Source organism: Tursiops truncatus, chromosome 7, assembly GCF_011762595.2.
Source record: "Tursiops truncatus isolate mTurTru1 chromosome 7, mTurTru1.mat.Y, whole genome shotgun sequence".
Taxonomy (NCBI): domain Eukaryota; kingdom Metazoa; phylum Chordata; class Mammalia; order Artiodactyla; family Delphinidae; genus Tursiops; species Tursiops truncatus.
Window position 1 is genome coordinate 71,930,094 of NC_047040.1, and position 21,010 is coordinate 71,951,103.

Consider the following 21,010-nt stretch of genomic DNA (forward strand, 5'->3'; position numbering starts at 1 on the left):
GTTCTTATAAAAAACAAGGAATCTGAAAGTAAAACTGTGGGTTTCTTTTTCAAAACTGTATTTTAAATCTTGAATTCTCTTGTGGAGCATTAGTAACAAGATACTGGAAAATAAAGAATTTGAGAAGATGAGACAGAAGAAATAAGAAAAGAAAAATTTTAATTATAGGAAATAAAAGTCCATAAAAATCCATAAACAAGAAGAATGTTTCTTGTACCAAAGAGGAAGAAAAGGCATAGTTGGAACTGCAAAATTTCTTTAGCATGTACAGATACCAAATGCCATCACATTTCTTTCTTGTCTGCTTATTTTTAGCTACATGTATGTTTTCTATCAGGCAGCTCTCACTGTGCCCAGTGTGAGCCTTCCTCATCCTCATTTGGCAGCCCCTGGGTCTTTCTTCTATCTGTATGAAACACCAACTTAAAGAACTCTATCGAACTCTTATTACTTGGCTGGCATCCAGGACTATGGGTGGATTAATGGAAACATGGCCAGTTAGAGGGTGTAAAGTTTATTTAATGGCAAAGGATAAGGGGAATTCGGAGACTATTCCATAATGCAGAAGATAACACAGCCTGCACCCAGTTACAGCTTCTTCTCTGCTGGGAGGTAGCGCTGCAGATAATACCAGGTGTGGAAAGTGAATGATTGCATCAGTATGAGAGAATCCCTGGGCCTTTCTCATGGATATTTTTAGAAACTTTTTTTGAAGTTTAATATACACTACACACAAATGCATGTATTATATATATTGAGCTTGATACATTTTTTGCAAACTGAACACCTCCAGGGAGTTTTTTACATCTTGTACTCTACCTTGCCTGATGGTTCTGGAAACTCTGGCCTTATTTGCCTGCAAAGCAGAACAACCCAAATGCATTCCTGAGTATTTACTGTGAAACTGGGTATTTCCCAAGCTCATCCCTACACCCACCTTTTCTAATTACTTCAGTGCCTATCATCTCTCTCTCCTTTGAGCTCTTGGTTACTCTCAACTAAACATTGGAATAATCATTGACTCACTAACTGATTCACACCTATTCTGTTCCCACTGGATTGTATTTGGAGAGCATGTATTGCTTATTATTTAACTGAAAAGTTAGTTTTCCTTTAAATATACCACTTAAAATTGTTTTCTATATTCCCCAAGAAGCATTATTACAAGGAACAAAACTAGAAATTAATGATAAAACAGGATTATTGACCACAGTTACATAATTAGAGCAAAAAATATATAAAGTGTTCAAATCTTTAACGTTCCAAGTCAAAGTTCCAATTATTTGACACTCTGTCCTATGTAGTAGGATAACCAGTTCACTCATGTGATCAAAGATCTCTATAAATTCTTAAAATGTTTCTCTAATATATTGCCAAGATATTTTAATTAACATCTCCCAAATTGCAAATTCACAGACCAGAGACCAGCTACAATAAAGCTTCCCACTTTGAAACTGCCTGTCCTGCAAAACTGACCATACTGGGCTTGAGATCTCCATGCTAAATTACTGGCCTGTGTAGTCAGGGGTTTCTTTTACATATTCTACTTGAAGAATATTATAACAAATCTTACCCATCAAATTAGTGAAAATTTTAAAAAAATTACTCAAGTCTGTCAAGAATGTGGAGAGACAGGCACCACCATATGTTGCTGAGAGGTGAAACCATACAGCCTCTCTGAAAAGCAATATGGCAATATTTATTAAGACTATTTACACCCTTATGCCCAGTAATTCCATTTCTAACAATTTCCTTAGCAAATTTCATTAAAGTAAATATTTATGTACAATGTCATTGAATCCAGTATTATCTATAATAAGCACAAAAATATAGAAACAACTGGGAAAATGTTAAGTAAATTATGGTATGTTTCTGGGGCTGTGGACCATTAGGCGGAAACAGTAATTACACTACTGAGAAATTTTAGACGTGGAAAATGCTCAGGATACAAGTTTAAGTTGAAAAAGGTAGTTAGCAGGTCCTTTTGTAAAATTATTGATATTATTATTCATGAAAGACTGAAAGTAAATGTATCTGAGTGGCTTATTTTTGAGTGGTGTGATTATTAGTTGTTTTTCTTATTTATAGTTTCTATATTTCCTAGAGAGAGCGCTATTATTTATACAATCAAAAAGTTACTTTTAGAAAAATACTGTTTTGGCAGTACTTTGGCCTGTAATCAGGTTTCAAAGTGTCAGTCATAATGCACTCGTTAATCAATTTAAAAATCATAGGAACATCTCAAAATCATGAATTTTGATCTCCTCTTTCCCCTTTGTCTTTTTCATTACAAATCTTCAGCGAATCTCAATTTCATGTTTAAATTTGAGTATTTTAGGTTATTACTCTTCAAATATGTGACTTTGGTTTCCTCAGGTTTGTAATTTTTAAATGTTTCCTCGCTGAAGAAAACTCTTTGTACCTTTGATGTTAATCTGAACATGGTTCAATACTGTGACGTGCACTTAGTTCGTATGTGTTAGCACGCCGAGGAACTTTTTTCTGGTCAATTTTTTAATCTCAAAAGGGACTGGCAAAACCAGTTCGTAATCAATTACACGTGGAAACCACGGTGTAAGCTCCACGTGAGTTTAGGAGGCGCTCGGAAACGCTATAAGAAATGCACATCGGGTTCAGGTGATAGCAGTATATCCTTTCCAGCAGCCTGCCCTGGAAAGACAGATTTGGGTAACCTGAGCACAAAGGCGATGGCATAAGTCATGAACCACTGAGGTCAGAGCTGGCCGAAACAGAAAAGACCAATCAGGGAGGTCACAGAATAGACAGAGCAGGATAAAGAAATACAGCAGAGGAAGGAGGCTCAAAAACTTCCAGCTGTCGTAACTGGAGAGTTAAAGGGGGCATAAAATCACATTTCAGGCACTCGCTAGACCTTGAGACCTCAGCTTCAGCAACCAGAAAAAAATTTCAACTAAAGGAAATCCCGACTCATTTTTATCCTAGAGCCAGGTTTTAGTAACCTCTTCATTGGAAAGCGAAAGGGCGCGCATGCGCCGCGGCGCAGGCCGCCTCCCGGGGGGGCGGGGCTTTCCTTTCGCTTTAGGACGTCCGCCGGCGTCGGCTCCGCCCGCCTCACCTGCGCGTTACGTGCCCGCCACTCGCCGGCGTCTGAGCAATGATCCCCGCCGTCGTGGGTCTTCGAGGTGAAAGGGGCAGTGCCCATGGGCCAGTTTAACAGCGGCGGAGGCAGGTGGGGGACCTTGACTGGGGTCAGCCCGCCGAACTTCCCCGCTCGAGGTGTCTAAACCCTCTGTTTCTCGGCGTCAGGTTCTAAGCGCGCGACAGGGACCTGCTGAGACCTTGACCAGAGCGATGCACGGTTTTGCGGCCTCGGTCTGGGAGCCGGGCGGCGCCTCCCGGCGGGGCGTGAAAGCCCCAGCTGGCTTCCATCCCTCCCCCACAACCCGAGCGCCGGTCCCCGCGCCCCGGAAGGCCCTGCTCCCCGCCGGCCGCGCTCCTGCCGCGGGTCCGCTGGGGCCTGGTTGGATCTCACAGTTGGGCAAATCCTTGGTCCCCGCATGGGCGCGGTGGGAGTAGGTCTCGAGCTTTATGTTGGAGGATTCTTGGCACATTTCGGGTTTGCCTTGCATTAGATGGGTATGCGTGTGTTCACACTGGCGAGTTGATTCGGGATATGACCGGAAATTGAGTGTTTGGCATGAAGGCTGAGGTTTAAGTGGACTACCACACCAGGTAGGGGTAGACTTGAGAGCGCGTTTCAAAACAAAGAGTTCAGCTGATTGCGTCTCTGTCCTTGCGACTCGAGGGCCTCGAACTGCAAAGGGAGCCGAGCGCCACAAGGGTGAGGAAGTTTGTTTGGAAAATTACCCGTGTGCACTTGCACAGTTGGGATTTGGGAGTTCCCCAGAAAGCACCTCCTGATGGCGTTTGTTTCCAGTGCAATACCTTAGGCGGTAATCTACCAGGGTTTTTGGTGGTTTGTTGGTTGGTTTTTTAGACTTCATTGAAGTTTGTTTGAAAAAAGAGGCTGAACTTTTGGGATAAGATAAATGTTGGAAAAGGCTCGCTCCATTTATTTGGAAAGATTTCTGTAAATAATACTAGAACAAGGTATTATGAATTTTACAATTCAAAGTTACGCCTGTCCCTTCAGGGCTGATTAGTGCCTCGTTCTACACCATTTTTCCACTGTCGGATTTTTTTTTTTTTTTTTTTTTTTTTTTTTTTTTTTTTAGTATTAGTAGCTTTATTTTTAGTTATCCAATCATTTTGTATTATATTCACATATAATGTTTAAAGCCTAGAACTGGATTTGGGGGAAAATGTTAATTCAGCAAATATTTATTTGACCACATTAGGTGCCGATACTGTTTTACGTTTTACATGTTGTGGATACAGAAATGAGCGAAACAGACCCGATCTTTGTTGGTTTGTGCTTACCTTCTAGTGAGGGGAGACAAGTAATAAATATGTCAGAGGGTGGTAATTGCTACACTGAGGATTAAAATAGGGTGATGTGCTAGCCTGTAGAGGGGCTACTTTAGACTGGGAAACTCTCTCTGAGGAAGGACACTGAAATTGAAATCGAAATGTAAAATTAGATCCCAAAAGCAGGGGATACGCATAAGAAAACCACTTTGTGAAGATCTTAGGTGTAATCCTTTTGACCAGGGAGGCTGGAAAGAGGGAGGGTGAGGGAAAGTGGAAGGAGTTGAGGTCTGAGAAGTAGGCAAGCAAGAGACAGACCATGTAGGGTTTTGTAAGTCTTGGTGAGGAGTTTGGATTTTATTCTAAATTTGTAAATTTGTTCTTAGGTGCAGACCAGCTAAGTCCATTTTTTGCCACTCTTTCTTTTTGGTTTCCTTGATTTATTACATTGATTCTTCATCTCAAATCTTTTATATCTTTTTATTCTTTGTCGGAAAAGATGACAAACCATGACATGATAGCTTTCAACACTGCCACTTAAATTGTGAATGAAACCTTTTGGTCCTTTTTTATGAGTGAACTATATAATTCTGCATCTTAAAGGCAGAGCAATAGCCTTGGCTCCGTCCTGTGGAAGGAGCAGCAGAGTTTGTTAAGTAGTGAAAAATCTTTTTAAGCTGAGATTAGCTGATGTGGAATGAGGCAATGTTGAGTAGCAGTTAGTTAAGGGAAAGTCTTCAAAGGTGAAATAAATACCCAAGGTTCTGGATGTTCAGTGTCAAATCAGTTTGAAGTTATTTGACTAGGTTCCTTTTCAGGAGTTACGGAATTGTATTGGTATAGCACTGGTGATTGTGATAGTCATCAGAGGTTATAGTCTTAAAATGTTTTATTTCTCTCCAAATTATTCTAACCCCCGGTATAATATATTGTCTTTAAAAAATGTGAATGTAGGAGCTTTCATCGAGCAAGTTAATTGATTTTGGCTCTTTTATATTGATTTGAGTTGCGTTTATTTGATTCCTAGGATGAAGTAACCTTTATCTGTCTAAAAATTGCGGGATATTTTACTTCAAGTAAAGAACATGGTGAAACTAATTCACACGTTAGCGGATCATGATGATGATGTCAACTGCTGTGCCTTGTCCTCTTCCCTCTTGGCCACTTGCTCCTTGGACAAAACAATTCGCCTGTACTCCCTGAGTGACTTCAGTGAATTGCCACATTCTCCATTGAAGTTTCACACCTACGCTGTCCACTGCTGCTGTTTCTCCGCTTCAGGGCATATTTTGGCTTCATGTTCAACAGATGGTACCACTGTGTTATGGGATACTCAAAACGGACAGACTTTGGCAGTGTTGGAACAGCCCAGTGGTAGCCCCGTGAGGGTTTGCCGGTTTTCCCCAGACTCCACTTGTTTGGTATCAGGGGCAGCTGATGGAACTGTTGTTTTGTGGAATGCACAGTCATACAAGTTATATAGGTAGGAATATTTAAACGGCTTTCCGTTTTTAATCCTATTAACAGGTCCACAAAAAAAAGAAGAAAAAAGCAGAATATTTTGATGACGTTAAGAAGCAGATAATTTTTAGACATCACAAGGAAAAGTATTTTGACCTATCTTCTGAAGGTCATAAAAACATATGATTCTTGAAGTAGATTTGCTTGGCTCTGAGTGTTTTAAATTTCCAGTCTCTCTTTTGTAAAATAAGATTAATCTTGTTAGACTTTCATGGATTTTTTGGGTAAGAGTTCGGCCAAAAAAAAACCCCACAATAGTCTTTTGAATAAAATTTAGTAATTTTAGGCTTTATTTTTGTCACTCGTGGCTCAGGTGTTCTCAATAATAAAGTAATGTAGGTAAATCTCACCTACACAGCTCTTTCCTGACTAGGATTCTTGCTGACCAAGCCCAGAAGAAGGAACCTTGTGATCAGCATGGTGTTGTGTTATCATTTCTTTTTTAAAAAAAATCACTTAAAAAACTCCTTTTGGATAAAAATACATCAATTAATTTACACTGGTAATGTTGTGTTGCAACTCACCAACATTAAAACCATGCACTTGTATGTATTTATAGTGTGGTGAAATATATATAATATCAAACATTTTAACCATTTTAACGTGACATTAAGTACATTAAAAACTGTAAACTTTCAAATGTTACCAATTAAAATAGCTTAATGTCCCTTCCTTTCTCCCTACCCCCCAGCATCACTCAGCACAAATGGTAGCTGGTAAACAACTGTTACTCATTTAGATTTCGGTCTTTGGATTGAAGAAAGTGATGTGATTTAAGTGGTGTTAATAAACAGTTTAAAGAGAAAGCACAAGAATGAAATGCCTTTAAGTTATTTTGTGTGAATGAAATACAGCTGTCAGCTAACGAATCTTTTTCACTTATTGGGTGATAAATTCTGCCTCCCTAGCATTATTTCTCTAATGTATGTAATTAATGATATAAAAATGGTACACTGCAGTAGATTTAAGCACTGGCTAGGACACTGCACTAATTGTTGGGTTTTTACCAGTTTTTCCTAATAGAGAAAATAATATTGTTAGGCCAGTGCTTCCTAATCTTCCCTAGATAATTTTAACTTGTTCACAGCATTTTCTTTACATAAAGAATTGGTATTTGAAGATGGGATGAAAGTTCCTGGGTGATTTTGCTGTTTGTTGTTTCTAGGTGATTTTTTGTTTTTATTTTTTATTTATTTTTTGCGGTACGCGGGCCTCTCACTGTTGCAGCCTCTCCCGTTGCGGAGCACTGGCTCTGGACGTGCAGGCCCAGCGGCCGTGGCTCACAGGCCCAGCCTCTTCGCGGCACGTGGGATCTTCCCGGACCAGGGCACGAACCCGCGTCCCCTGCATCGGCAGGCGGACTCTCAACCACTGCGCCACCAGGGAAGCCCTCTAGGTGATTTTAATACAAAAGTTGAAAGTACTTTTGACCCCAGTAACATGTTTTTCAATCAAAAAGTTATATCTTTAAAAAAAAAATGTGACTGTAGTTGATATTGTTGGTTGTTATTGCTTTTTTTGTTAAGCTTTGTAGATTTTAACATGTTCCTACTGACTTGCCATATGGAAAAGTATGAAGATATTGTCGACTTTGGTTTCGTTAAGATAATGTTTAGATCCTCTTACTTTTAGCAAGCACATAAATGATATTTTATTTCTCTAGGCATCTACTGCCTTTTATCTCTAGTTCTGTGATATCCTCTTTTTAGTATATCAAGCTGCTGTTAGAGATTGTAATGTAAAGTAAAAGATTCTCTGAAATGAAAATTCCCTTTTCTTTTGCTTTTATTTCAGATGTGCTAGTGTTAAGGATGGCTCCTTGGTGGCCTGTGCATTTTCTCCTAATGGAAACTTCTTTGTCACTGGCTCCTCGTGTGGAGATTTAACAGTGTGGGATGATAAAATGAGGTGTCTGCATAGTGAAAAAGCACATGATCTTGGAATGACCTGCTGCGATTTTTCTTCACAGCCAGTTTCTGGTTAGTTATTTTACTCTTGTAAGCACTAGTAATTCCCATTTGCAGTTTGTATGTGACTTTTCATTCTTTTACTTATTTTCACTTCATCATTAGTAAAACAACAAGCCCTTTTAATTCATTCCTTTCAAGGAATCATCCTTCTCCTTTATCTTTTTTGATCAAAATGAAATCACAAATATTTTTTAGGGAAAATCAGGATCTTTGGGAAAATATGTGGGGGCTGACTCAACTTGGTGCAGTAGATCTGGATTCCTTGAGTATGGTAATGTAGAGGCGTTAACCCTGTTGGTTTTACTGTGATTTTTGAAATATTGTATATTGATATTCAAGTAGAAATGTGAAGTGTAAAAATTGGAAACAGGTTTCATTTTCCGTTTACTAATTTAATCTTTCAAAACATAAATTTATAAAGCATTTGACAATACAATTAGTTTTCAGAAAAAGAAGAAACAAAAACTCCTGAATATAGACTCTTGGTTTTAAATAAATACAGTGAATTGGGAAGTTGTCTTCTTTTATTTTCATCTTCTGTGTTAGGATGAAGCTCTGCTTTTGGCTGCTCCAGTCTTATTGCCAGACCAGTGCTGGCCCATAGCAATATAATGTGAGCTACGTATGCAAATTTAAAATTTTCTAGTAGTAGGTGAAATTAATTTTAACATATTTTACCCTATATATCTAAAATATTATTTCAGTAATTGATAGTAAAATATCAGTGAGATATTTTACTATATTTTGGTGTGAAGTCTTTGAAATCTAGTGTGCGTATTGTGTCACATCTCAATTTGTAGTAGTCACACTTCAACTGTTCAGTAGCCATGTGTGGCGAGTTACTACCTTACTGGACAGCTCAGGTCCAGTAGCAGGATGGCTTTGGCACTCCCCTATTTCAAAACCATCAATGGCATATTAAAATATGATTAAGGTAAGATAAAATACCAAATCCCAAACACAAAACCTGTAAGTACCTTCATATTCTGTTTCCCTGCCTCATCCCAAATCACACTTGGCTTCATGCATTCTCTTGCCACACTGGCCTCCTTTCATTCCTTGAATGTCTCTTAAGATTTTTCCAAGGGTTTTACATGTGGACCCTTCACCTGGTTCACTATTAGTCATCCTTTAGCTTTCAGGTAAAAAAAAAAAAAAATCACCTCAGGTGAGTTTCCCAGTCTTTATTTGCACACTTTATTTTTCTTTTAAAATAGGACTTAGTGAAGTATCACAGGCTTTAATTATATAGTTATTTATATGGATTGTGTTTAATGGTGTTTTTCCTGTTAGATTGTAAGCTCCATAGGGCAGGGCCTGGGTCTGTTTTATTTACAGTGCTTGGAATATAATAGGCCTTGAAATGCAGACTGATGAATAAGATTGATTTGCTGAAATTTCTTGTTTTTGTTTTCTTAGCCTTTTAGTATCATATAGCAGATAAACAGATTTTCTTTTCATGAACCCATTTTTATATTAAACTCCCTACCTAATTTACTTAAGATAATTTATTCTTTTAATATATTGTTTTATGCTGTTTTATTCTAAGAAGACCAGCTTGTAACAGACAAGAACCATTTCTTCCATTCTGTGAGACCTTCTCCAAAATCTTACAGGCACTCAGTGAATCTTTAATGAGTTATATAAACATAGGGAGATTTAGGTTTCCTTTTTGATTCTAAGTTACCTGAAAAAAAGATTTTCAATTAAAATACCATTTTTATAGTGATATTAGAGTAAAACTAAGGACATCCTTGTTCTATCTTTAGAGGGGTTGCAGCTCATGGGTCCTGGAAAGGTTCACTAAACTAGGCAGAAAATTTGGTGAGATTCTAAAATAAGTTTAATACTCACATCCCTACCCTGCCTGTAGAGTATATTTCTCAATATACTTCTAATATGTCCCTTCTGTACTTTCTTTAGTTCAATTTCTGTTAAAATAGATATTAACCTTATGTGTAAATTCCCTGAAACAGATCAATATATGCTTTAAAGCATATAAACCAATAAATGATTATTATAGGAATTTGTGGTAACTATGTATTTTCTTAAAAGACAAAGTATGTAATTTTTAACTTGTTATTGTTTAATTTGGTATTTGTTAATATCTGTAAATACTTATGACATTGAATCTTCTGTCTTTGTGACATTTTGCTCAAATAAGGAAAAATAATACTGTTTGTGCTGGAGGATGAATGTTCAATTCTCTCCAGTTTTTAAGTGAAAAGACAGTTTGGATTAGATTATTATTACAATTTAAATATTTTTCCTGAAGAAAAGTTTATTTTTAAATATTTGGATCTCAAGGATAGGCATATTTTAAGCTTTATAATTTTACATTGTCCTAGATGAGTTCTTACTACTGAAAGAAACTTCTGAATTAACTTAAGGATCTTATTTAGTCTAGAAACAATAGGAAAAAAAGTTCTCTTAACTGAGTCTAGTACTTAAATGTTTTACTCTCAGCCATTTTTGGGTAAACTGTTTTGCCTTAAAAAGATTTAATGATTATTAGGAATTGCTTACATCCATCAAGATCTCTGAGAAAGGATGCTGTTTGGCTGAACCTGTGCTACAAAAACAAAAATGCTGTTGAAATGTGGAAGTCCCATGCAGTTAGAAAAACTTTCAGTGAAAAAGAAATTTTAATTTGTTTTATGTTAATAAAGTATATGTGCTTTCAACAAAACAGAGGGAGTCCATAGGAAGCATTTATTTTACATACCCAGGTGTATAAATTAAATACCATATACTAAATATTTACAAAACAGGAAGGAATGCAATCTTTTTTTTTTTTTTTAATTTATTTATTTTGGCCACGTTGGGCCTTTGTTGCTGCACACAAGCTTTCTCTAGTTGCGGTGAGCGGGGGCTACTCTTTGTTGCAGTGCACGGGCTTCTTACTGTGTTAGCTTCTCTTGTTGCTGAGCACGGGCTCTAGGCACGCAGGCTTCAGTAGTTGTGGCATGCAGGCTCAGTAGTTGTGGCTCACGGGCTTAGTTGCTCCGCGGCATGTGGGATTTTCCTAGACCAGGGCTCGAACCCGTGTCCCCTGCATTAGCAGGCGGATTCCTAACCACTGTGCCACCAGGGAAGTCCAGGAGTGCAATCTTAAGATGGGTAGTAGGTTTCTTAATTGTGTCTTACTGCATATGAGTGCTGAAATTTCCTTTGACCTGTGATATTAGGTGGAATTCATATAAAATTGAGTTGGTGATACCAATATTTACATTACCCACAATATTTAGGAACTTATCTAGTGGGTAGATAATGATACACTGAAAGTATCTAAGTAAGCATAACTAGCGGTTTTTTTGTAACACCAAATTTAACTGATTACTTTCCCTGATTTGTGTAATATTTTCCACCAAATCTGTTGGACTGAATTGATGTTGTTTTGGATTTATGTAATTCTAGTCTTTGTCTTGATTAAATCAAATGGGGAAACAGTCTCATTCCATGTGAATTAAGACTAAGTTTTTAAGTGAACATATCCTAAAAAAGTTAAGTTGGGAGCAATTAAGCATTTAACACTCATCTCATAACTGACTTTTCTTCCTAATTTTTCCCATCAATGCTAACCTCATAGACTCTAAAATTGGGTTGGAGGGTGCCCTAGGCTTCGTGGCTCAATATTGGCCCTTGCAACATTGAATTATATCCTTAGTGGAAGGGAAATAAAAAGGTATTTTGTTGTCGCAACTTCAGGGGCTAAAGTCATAATCCTTTGAAGTACCTTGCTTAAAAGAAATTCTTTAACCGACATTTCGTTATATGGTATAAATTAATTAATATAATTAATATTGCCTGTGAATGTGGGTTAAATGAATAGAATTAACAGATCTGAGTTAAGAAATTGAAAATTGTTTGGTTTAAATGTTTTAACAATTCTTGTGTATTTATTTGTAACAAATTTATATTTTTAGGTGGAGAACAAGGTCTTCAATTCTTTCGACTGGCATCATGTGGTCAGGATTGCCAGATCAAAATTTGGGTTATTTCCTTTACCCATACCTTAGGTATGTATTCAACTAGTAGTTCTCTAAAATGATTTTTTGTGATTCAGGTAAAATTTATATTTTACTTAATCTTTTTCACTAAAGAACTCTGGATATCTAAAAGTGATTATAAAAATATATTTTAAGAACTTTTAGTCAAAGTGATACATATACATGATTTAGAAATTATATGCACACTACTGATTATGACCTCACCACTACCACTACACACATTCCTGCTCACACAGTCCTCCTTTTTCTGTTTTCAATTTTTTTGATGGTTTTCAGAGTTTCTCTAAATCCTGTTTATACCACCACATTTTATTTTTTATTTACTTATTTTTTAACATCTTTATTGAGGTATCATTGCTTTACACTGTTGTGTTAGTTGCTGCTGTATAACAAAGTGAATCAGCTATATGTATACATATATCCCCATAACCCCTCCCTCTTGCATCTCCCTCCCACCTTTCCTATCCCACCCCTCTATGTGGTCACAAAACACCGAGCTGATCTCCCTGTGCTATGCGACTGCTTCCCACTAGCTATCTGTTTTACATTTGGTAGTGTATATATGTCAATGCCACTCTCTCGCTTCATCTCAGGTTGCCCTCCCCCCTCCCCGTGTCCTCAAGTCCATTTTCTATGTCTGTGTCTTTATTCCTGTCCTGCCCCCAGGTTCTTCAGAATCATTTTTTTGTTTTTTTTAGATTCCATATATATGCGTTAGCATACGGTATTTGTTTTTCTCTTTCTGACTTACTTCACTCTGTATGACAGACTCCAGGTCCATCCACCTCACTACAAATAACTCAATTTCGTTTCTTTATGGGTGAGTAATATTCCATTATATACATGTGCCACATCTTCTTTACCCATTCATCTGTCGATGGACACTTAGGTTGCTTCCATGTCCTGCCTATTGTAAATAGCGCTGCAGTGAACATTGTGGTACATGACTCTTTTTGAATTATGGTTTTCTCAGGGTATGTGCCCAGTAGTGGGATTTCTGGGTCGTGTGGTAGTTCTATTTTTAATTTTTTAAGGAACCTCCCTACTGTTCTCCATAGTGGCTGTATCAATTTACATTCCCTCCAGCAGGGCAAGAGGGTTCCCTTTTCTCCACACCCTCTTTAGCATTTATTGTTTGTAGATTTTTTGATGATGGCCATTCTGGCCGGTGTGAGGTGATACCTCATTGTAGTTTTGATTTGCATTTCTCTAATGATTAGTGATGTTGAGATGGTGAGCATCCTTTCATGTATTTGTTGGCAATCTGTATATCTTCTTGGGAGAAATGTACCACCACATTTTAAATTTGTTCATTGTAGTTATTGTTTTTTGAGCATGTGTGGGTCTTTCCCCCATGCATTGTACTATTCTTTCAGGTGACTCGTCAGTCAGGAAACTTATGTCTTTCATTTTTGGTATACAGTATTCATTTATTCTAATTCTTCTCTACTTCTCTTTTTATAACTCCCATTAGTTGAGTGTTGGACCTCCTGACTTGATTCCCTGTGTCTATTTTTCCCCCACATTTATCTCTTTATCATTTTTCTATCTTAGGAAAAAATTCCTTAGCTCTATCTTTTAACCTTTTTTGAATTTTTTAATCCCATCAATAATATTTTCAATTTCCAAATGCTTATCTTTTTTGTTTCTTTTTCCTAGTGTCCTCCATTTAATGCAAGATCCTCTCTAAACTCTCAGGATACCAATTAGAGGCTTTTTGTTTTGGCTTTAAGTTCCCTTCTGTTTCCTAATGAACTTTGTTTGCTCTTGGGCCCTTTTTTGTTTACCCTGATCTTTCTCTTTCATATGATTACCGTCTTCAAATGCCTGATGATCCTTAGTATTCCATTTACTTTCAAGAATTAAACAACAAGAAGTTTAAAAGCTCTGTGCACATGGTGGTGGTTTGTATTTGCTGGCTTCTCTTTAGGATAAGAAGGTGGACTATTGGCCCTTATTGCGGAAGGGTTGGAGATTTAGAGAATGTGGGTGTCTGTGTTGCCCTGGAGCTGCCATCGAGCTCCCCAGGCAGTCATTGTTTTCCTTCATCCTGGGGAGGAGCATCTAGCTTTCATGCAGCATACTATGGGTGGGGTCAGGGAGGGATGAGAGGTAGATATCGTTTTATAAACAGACTTAAAGTTAATTTTTCTGTTTTCAGGTCTGTATCTCTGACTTTCTTTTTCCTTGGCTTTTAATAGTTGTCTTTTGGGGTTTTCTGTTAATAGTCCTAAGTCTTTTGGGGTTTTCTAGGGAAGATTAGCTTACTTCTTTGCTGTAGCCCCCTCATTTTACACCCCAAGCTGTTCTCTATATATAATCTCGTCAATTAATTTGCATCTGCCTTTCCAAAATTGGTTTCAGTTTCTCATTTCCTGATGCCCCCTTTCCCCTTCTCTTCATTGATGTGAATTTATATCTTTATTAATTCCTTCATTATCATTTTAATGGGAACTCTGAAATTATATGGTCAGTTGGCCATCTTGCTTCAGATGCCCCAAAATATTCTTATTTTATTATTTGTTACCTAATAAGCTTTAGCTAAATCATGAGTTATATTTCATTGTTTATAAAATTATTGCCAGAGATAAACAAAGCTGAACACTAGTTAAAGCGGTAAGGAAGGATTTTAATATACTATTGCAATAGATTTTAATCAGTAATATACTATTGCAAGCGTCCAGCATGAACTGAGCTCAACTTCAGTTTATACAGAGGTGACTGTGTATTTTAAAGGGAGAATGAGGGAATAAAGCAGGGGTAAATGGGGGCTCCGTAGCATCCAGGAAGTGAAAAAATTACAAAAAGCAAGAAGTGAGGAATTTGTCCATGTGAAACGCGTGTGAGTTTGTAACTGGCACTTATGGAAGTTAGGCTCCTCCCCTCTCACAGAGCCGGGGAGACAGGAGCTCTATCTCCAGGTGTTGGCTGGAATAAACGTAAATTCTTTTGGCAGCCCTGAGTTTTCCCAGGCAGGCACTTTGTAAGGGGGGTAGGGTCATCCTAGGGATGCAACCTTGAACTCTTAGAAACTGTGTTAAAGTCTTTGTAGGCCAAGGTCAAGGCCTAGTCCAGGAGGCATCTCAGAAGAGCCTGGGTAGAGTTCGGTCAGGGAGAGAATCTTTGTCATTATGCTAGTGTATAGAGAAGGGTCTGCTATTACAAAGTAATAAATACATTTTTTTTTGAGGAAATTTAGTTACTTTATTGTCTGTTAGGTTACATTCAGTAATTTTTTAATGTATTCGGTGACATGCTGGTAAAGATAAGAGTTCTATTACTTCTCTGGTCTATCCTACCTCTTCCTTCTGTTATCAAGGTGAAATTCTTATAAGAAACCATAAATATAGTCATGTATGTGGATGTTCTAAATACAACATATCTTTAATAATTCGAAAGCAAAGCTTTTCATACGTTGTCTGGAAAATGTGTTTTTACACTGGCTCTTTAAAAAACATATATAACAGTATATAAACATGTGCAGTTAAAGCCTTTCAATAAAGCGTTTAGCATTATTTGCACCTTTTGGCGGACCTCTCACTGCCGTGGCCTCTCCCGCTGCGGAGCACAGGCTCCGGACGCGCAGGCTCAGTGGCCATGGCTCACGGGTCCAGCCGCTCCGCGGCATGTGGGATCTTCCCGGACCGGGGCACGAAACCGTGTCCCCTGCATCGGCAGGCGGACTCTCAACCACTGCGCCACCAGGGGAGCCCCTGCACCTAATTTTAATGCTTATTTGTAGAGAGGAATAGATAGACAAATGGATCTTATACTTGAGAATGTAATAGATTCTTAGGATCCTGTTGCAGGTTTATTAAATCTTCATTTAGTTTGCATCTTAACATTTTTGCTTTGTTTGATTGATTGTGCCTACTTATTGATCTGTATATGCCTAAGTATTGATCAGTGCCTTGAATGCCTATATCTGCTGTCCCATATAAAAACATATTTTTTCTATTTTGGATAGAAATAAAATACTTAATAATAAAGGGAAATAAATATATATTTTTTATTTGTTGAAACTTTTACCTGCTCTAATGACCTTTTTGTTTAGTTAAATGCTTTATATCTTAAGAGCCATTAACACTTCGAAAAAGTTCTTATTAGGTGCGAGAAAATTACAGATTTCACTTATTTCCTTGTCTTGCCAGGCCAACTTCTTAGTGATTGTTTTTATATGTTGTCACTAAAATACATTGAATTCCCTCAGCTTACCTTTAAAAGAGTTATGATATTCCTTTTCAGTAATTATAGAAAGCATAAAAAGAATTTTAGTGTTACCATACTTGTAGGAGTTTTATAGGATATATTGGAATTATAAGATGTTACATTACTATTATTTTTAATTTATGGAATCAGAAAATATTTTCTTAATATCAGATATTTAAAACTACAGGTATTTGATTCTTTTAGGCATTTGGGCAGTTGGTGTGTGGTGTGTGTGTATTTTTTAAGATAACAAGATTGAAGTATAGTTTAAAATTTCAATTAGTTGAAAATTTTATATATTTAATAGTTTAGAATTTTTTAATTTAAAAATAATTTGATGATTATAACCCCCCATCTAGCCTTTGCTAACCCCACCATTTTCTTTACCCATTGCTGAACTTTTGAAACCACTTACTCACTTGAGTTGCATGACAATTTTTTTTTCATTTTTGTGTCTTTTAGGCACTCAAAGATTGTATTGAACAAATAAATGAAATAGTTTTTACTTAAAAATAAATTCTAAGCACAGTCAGCTTGCTAATTTTTCTCACCTTGTTGTTTGCAGGTTTTGAATTAAAATATAAAAGTATACTGAGTGGGCACTGTGCTCCTGTTCTGACTTGTGCTTTTTCTCACGATGGGCAGATGTTAGTTTCAGGGTAAGTTACTTAGTTTAATTTCCTTAAACCATTTTGGTATGAAATAGAGTAGACTTACAGAAAAGTACATAAAACATAAGAGAATAGGTTGATAAATCATTGTGATGCAAACTTGTAACCGCTGCTCAGGTCAGGAAATAGACCATTGCTGGTTTTCCTCTAGAAGTCCTCCCCTTCCAAGTGCCCCTTTCTGGTGACAGTACCTCAGGTCATATGCAACATTGCTTTTTCCTTTTAAATTGATTTAAAAGAAATCATACATTATGAATTATTTTGTGTCTGGCTTCCTTTACTCAACATTACGTTTGTTTTCCTAGTGGTTGAACAAATCTGATGTATATAATATGTGATAGGAATCCAGTTTCATTTCTTTCCACATGGATATCCAGTTGTCTCAGTACTGTAAGGTGAAAAGATAATCTTTTCTTCACCATTTTCATATGCCACCTTGTCAGAAATCACTGATCATATATGTGTGGGTCTTCTCAGCCTGTTACTCTGTTCTGTTTTTCTGTTTATCCTTGCTCTGATATCTTTCTGAGCCTTTATAACTTGGCTGTTCCTGGCTTTTGACACTTCCATGTAAATTTTAGAGTTAGCTTGTCAGATTGTCTCCAGTTCCTCCCTCTACCCACACAAACCTGTTTAGATTTTGACTGGGATTGTATTGAGTCTGATAAATTTGGGGAGAATTGACATCTTTATGATGTTGAGTCTCCAACCCATGAATATGGTGTATGTTTCCATTTATTTGTCTTTTGATTTCTCTCAATATAATGTCTCTCAATAGAATACAGTTTATTTGTCATCCTTGTGGAGGTCCTCCTCATCTTTTATTAGATTTATTCTAGGCACTTAATTATTTTGTTATTATAAAAGATGTGGCTAATATAGGGAAATATATATGGAAAGACTGGATTTATCTGTTAAGATTCTAATTTTGGATTTTTTATGTATAAAATCATATCATATGTTAATTATGGCTTTTGTCTCTTCCTTTCTAATCCTTATACCTTTGGTATCTCCTGTGCCTTACTGAACTGGCTAACTGGCTACCAGGATAATGGAAATAGTGAAAATAGCCAACCTTGTCTGACCTAACTGCAAAGGGAACGCTTTCATTTTTAAGTGTGATCACTGTAGATTTTGGGAGATAAGCTTTATTAACTCTTCTGTTCCTTCTATATAGTTTGTAAGAATTTTTTTCATGAATAGGTGTTATAGTTTATCAAATGATTTTTCATGCATCTTTTGAAATGAGCATATGCTTTTTCTTTTTTATTCTATAACTGTCATAAATTATACTGATTTTTATAAATCTGCTTTACACATGTTAACTGATCTTTTGTTGGAATAAATACAACTTAGGCCATATTATTTTTGTGTATTGCTACAGAGAAGTCAGTTTTATTATGACTGTTGCTTTTTTTGGATATAATTTATATTTTTTTCACTGGCTTCTCACACATTTTGAGTTTTCTGCACATTTACTTTGATGTATCTAGTATTGGGTTTCTTATTATTTGGTTTGCTTGGAATTTACTGAACTTCTTAAAGATGTAGAATGAAATTTCATCAGTTTGGGGGGAAATTCTCATTTATTATCTCTTCCAATATTGCCTCTGTCCTTTTCTTTCTCTAATTCGGGGATTCCAATTAAATGCACATAATACCTTCTTACTGTAAACTTTATGACTTATTCTCTCTTTTGTATTTTATTTTGAAATTTTGAATTTTATTTATTTTCTTATACAGCAGGTTCTTATTATCTATTTTATACATATTAGCGTATACATGTCAATCCCAATCTCCCAATTCATCCCACCACCACCCGCCCTCTACCACTTTCCCCCCTTGGTGTTCATACGTTTGTTGTCTACATCTGTGTCTCAATTTCTGCCCTGCAAACCAGTTCATCTGTACCATTTTTCTAGGTTCCACATATATGCGTTAATATACTATATTTGTTTTTCTCTTTCTGACTTACTTCACCCTGTATGACTGTCTCCAGAGCCACTGTCTCCATTTACATCTCTACAAATAACCCAGTTTCATTCCTTTTTATGGCCGAGTAATATTCCATGGTATATATGTACTACCTTTTCTTTAATTCGTCTGTTGATGGGCATTTAAGTTGCTTCCATGACCTGGCTATTGTAAACAGTGCTGCAATGAACATTGGGGTGCACGTGTCTTTTTGAATTATGGTTTTCTCTGGGTATATGCCCAGTAGTGGGATTGCTGGGTCATATAGTAGTTCTATTTTTAGTTTTTTAAGGAACCTCCATACTCTTCTCCGCAGTGGCTGTTATCAATTTACATTCCCACCAACAGTGCAAGAGGGTTCCCTTTTCTCCACACCCTCTTAAGCATTTGGTGTTCGTAGATTTTCTGATGATGCCCATTCTAACTGGTGTGAGGTGATAACCTCTTTGTAGTTTTGATTTACATTTCTCTAATAATTAGTGATTCTTTTTGTTTTTTAATTGGAGTATAATTGCTTTACAATATTCTGTTAGTTTCTGCTATACAGTGAAGTGAGTCAGCTATATGTATACATATATCTCTTCCCTCTTGGACCTCCCCCTCCCCACCCCCTATCCCATCCACCTAGGTCATCACAAAGCACCAAGCTGAGCTCCCTGTGCTATACAGCAGGTTCCCACTAGCTATCTGTTTAACACCTGGTAGTGTATTTATGTCAAACCTAATCTCCCAGTTCATCCAACCCTCCTGTTCCCCCTCTGCGTCCACATGTCCGTTCTCTGTACCTACATCTCTATTGCTGCCCTACAAATAGGTTCATCTGTACCATTTTTCTAGATTCCACATATATGCGTTAATATACGATATTTGTTTTTCTCTTTCTGGCTTACTTCACTCTGTATGACAGTCTCTAGATCCATCCACATCTCTACAAATGACAAATTTCGTTCCTTTTTATGGCTGAATAATATTCCATTGTATACATGTACCACATCTTCTTTACCCATTCATCTGTCTTTGGACATTTAGGTTGTTTTTGTGTCCTGGCTGTTGTAAATAGTGCTGCAGTGAACATTGGGGTACATGTGTCCTTTTGAATTATGGTTTTCTCAGGGTATATGCCCAGTAGTGGGATTGCTGGGTCATATGATAGTTCTGTTTTTAGTTTTTTAAGGAACCTCCATACTGTTCTCCACAGTGGCTGTATCAATTTACATTCCCCTGCAACAGTGCAAGAGGGTTCCCTTTTCTCCACACCCTCTTTAGCATTTCTTGTTTGTAGACTTTTTGATGATGGCCATTCTGACTGGTGTAAGGTGATACCTCATTGTAGTTTTGATTTGCATTTCTCTAATAATTAGTGATGTTGAGCAGCTTTTCATGTGCTTCTTGGCCATCTGTATGTCTTCTTTGGAGAAATGTCTATTTAGGTCTTCTGCCCATTTTTGGATTGGGTTGTTTGTTTTTTTTTGATATTGAGCTGCATGAGCTGTTCATATATTTTGCAGATTAATCCTTTGTCCATTGATTAATTTACAAATATTTTCTCCCATTCTGAGGGTTGTCTTTTCATCTCGTTTGTCGTTTCCTTTGCTTTGCAGAGGCTTTTAAGTTTCATTAGGTCCCATTCATTTATTTTTGTTTTTATTTCCATTACTCTAGGAGGTGGGTCAAAAAAGATCTTGCTGTGATTTATGTCAAAGAGTGTTCTTCCTATGTTTTCCTCTAAGAGTTTTATAGTGTCCGGTCTTACATTTAGGTCTCAAATCCATTTTGAGTTTATTTTTGTGAATGGTGTTAGGGAGTGTTCTAATTTCATTCTTTTACATGTAGCTGTCCAGTTTTACCAGCACCACTTGTTGAAGAGACTGTCTTTTCTCCGTTATTTTTCCTTGCCTCCTTTGTCATAGATTAGTTGACCATATGTGCATGGGTTTATCTCTGGGCTTTCTATCCTGTTCCATTGATCTATATTTCTGTTTTTGTGCCAGTACCATAGTCTTCATTACTGTAACTTTGTAGTATAGTCTGAAGTCAGGGAGTCTGATTCCTCCAGCTCCGTTTTTTTTCCTCAAGACTGCTTTGGCTATTCGGGGTCTTTTGTGTCTCCATACAAATTTTAAGATTTTTTGTTCTAGTTCTGTAAAAAAATGCCATTGGTAATTTGATAGGGATTGCGTTGCATCTGTAGATTGCTTTGTGTAGTATAGTCATTTTCACAATATTGGTTCTTCCAATCCAAGAA

The 21,010-nt window shown here is 37.0% G+C and overlaps 1 protein-coding gene across 12 annotated transcripts in view; it reads left to right on the forward strand.

Moving 5' to 3' along the window:
* The first annotated feature begins 3,039 nt into the window (after positions 1-3,039).
* WDSUB1 (WD repeat, sterile alpha motif and U-box domain containing 1) overlaps positions 3,040-21,010 on the forward strand; it is a 75,954-nt gene continuing 57,983 nt past the window's right edge. For 5 of the 12 annotated variants that reach the window (XR_004527427.2, XR_004527426.2, XR_004527428.2 and 2 more), the window contains exons 1-5: positions 3,061-3,211; positions 5,438-5,893; positions 7,726-7,910; positions 11,828-11,920; positions 16,686-16,779. Coding sequence is in view for 9 of the 12 variants with exons in the window: in XM_033860134.2 (XP_033716025.1) it covers positions 5,496-5,893; positions 7,726-7,910; positions 11,828-11,920; positions 16,686-16,779 (770 nt within the window). In the remaining 3 variants the exon portion in view is untranslated. Of the gene's footprint in view, positions 3,259-3,320; positions 3,824-5,437; positions 5,894-7,127; positions 7,328-7,725; positions 7,911-11,827; positions 11,921-16,685; positions 16,780-21,010 lie in introns of those variants that run through there. The other 7 variants (XM_033860138.2, XM_033860136.2, XM_033860135.2 and 4 more) reach the window with 7 other exon arrangements.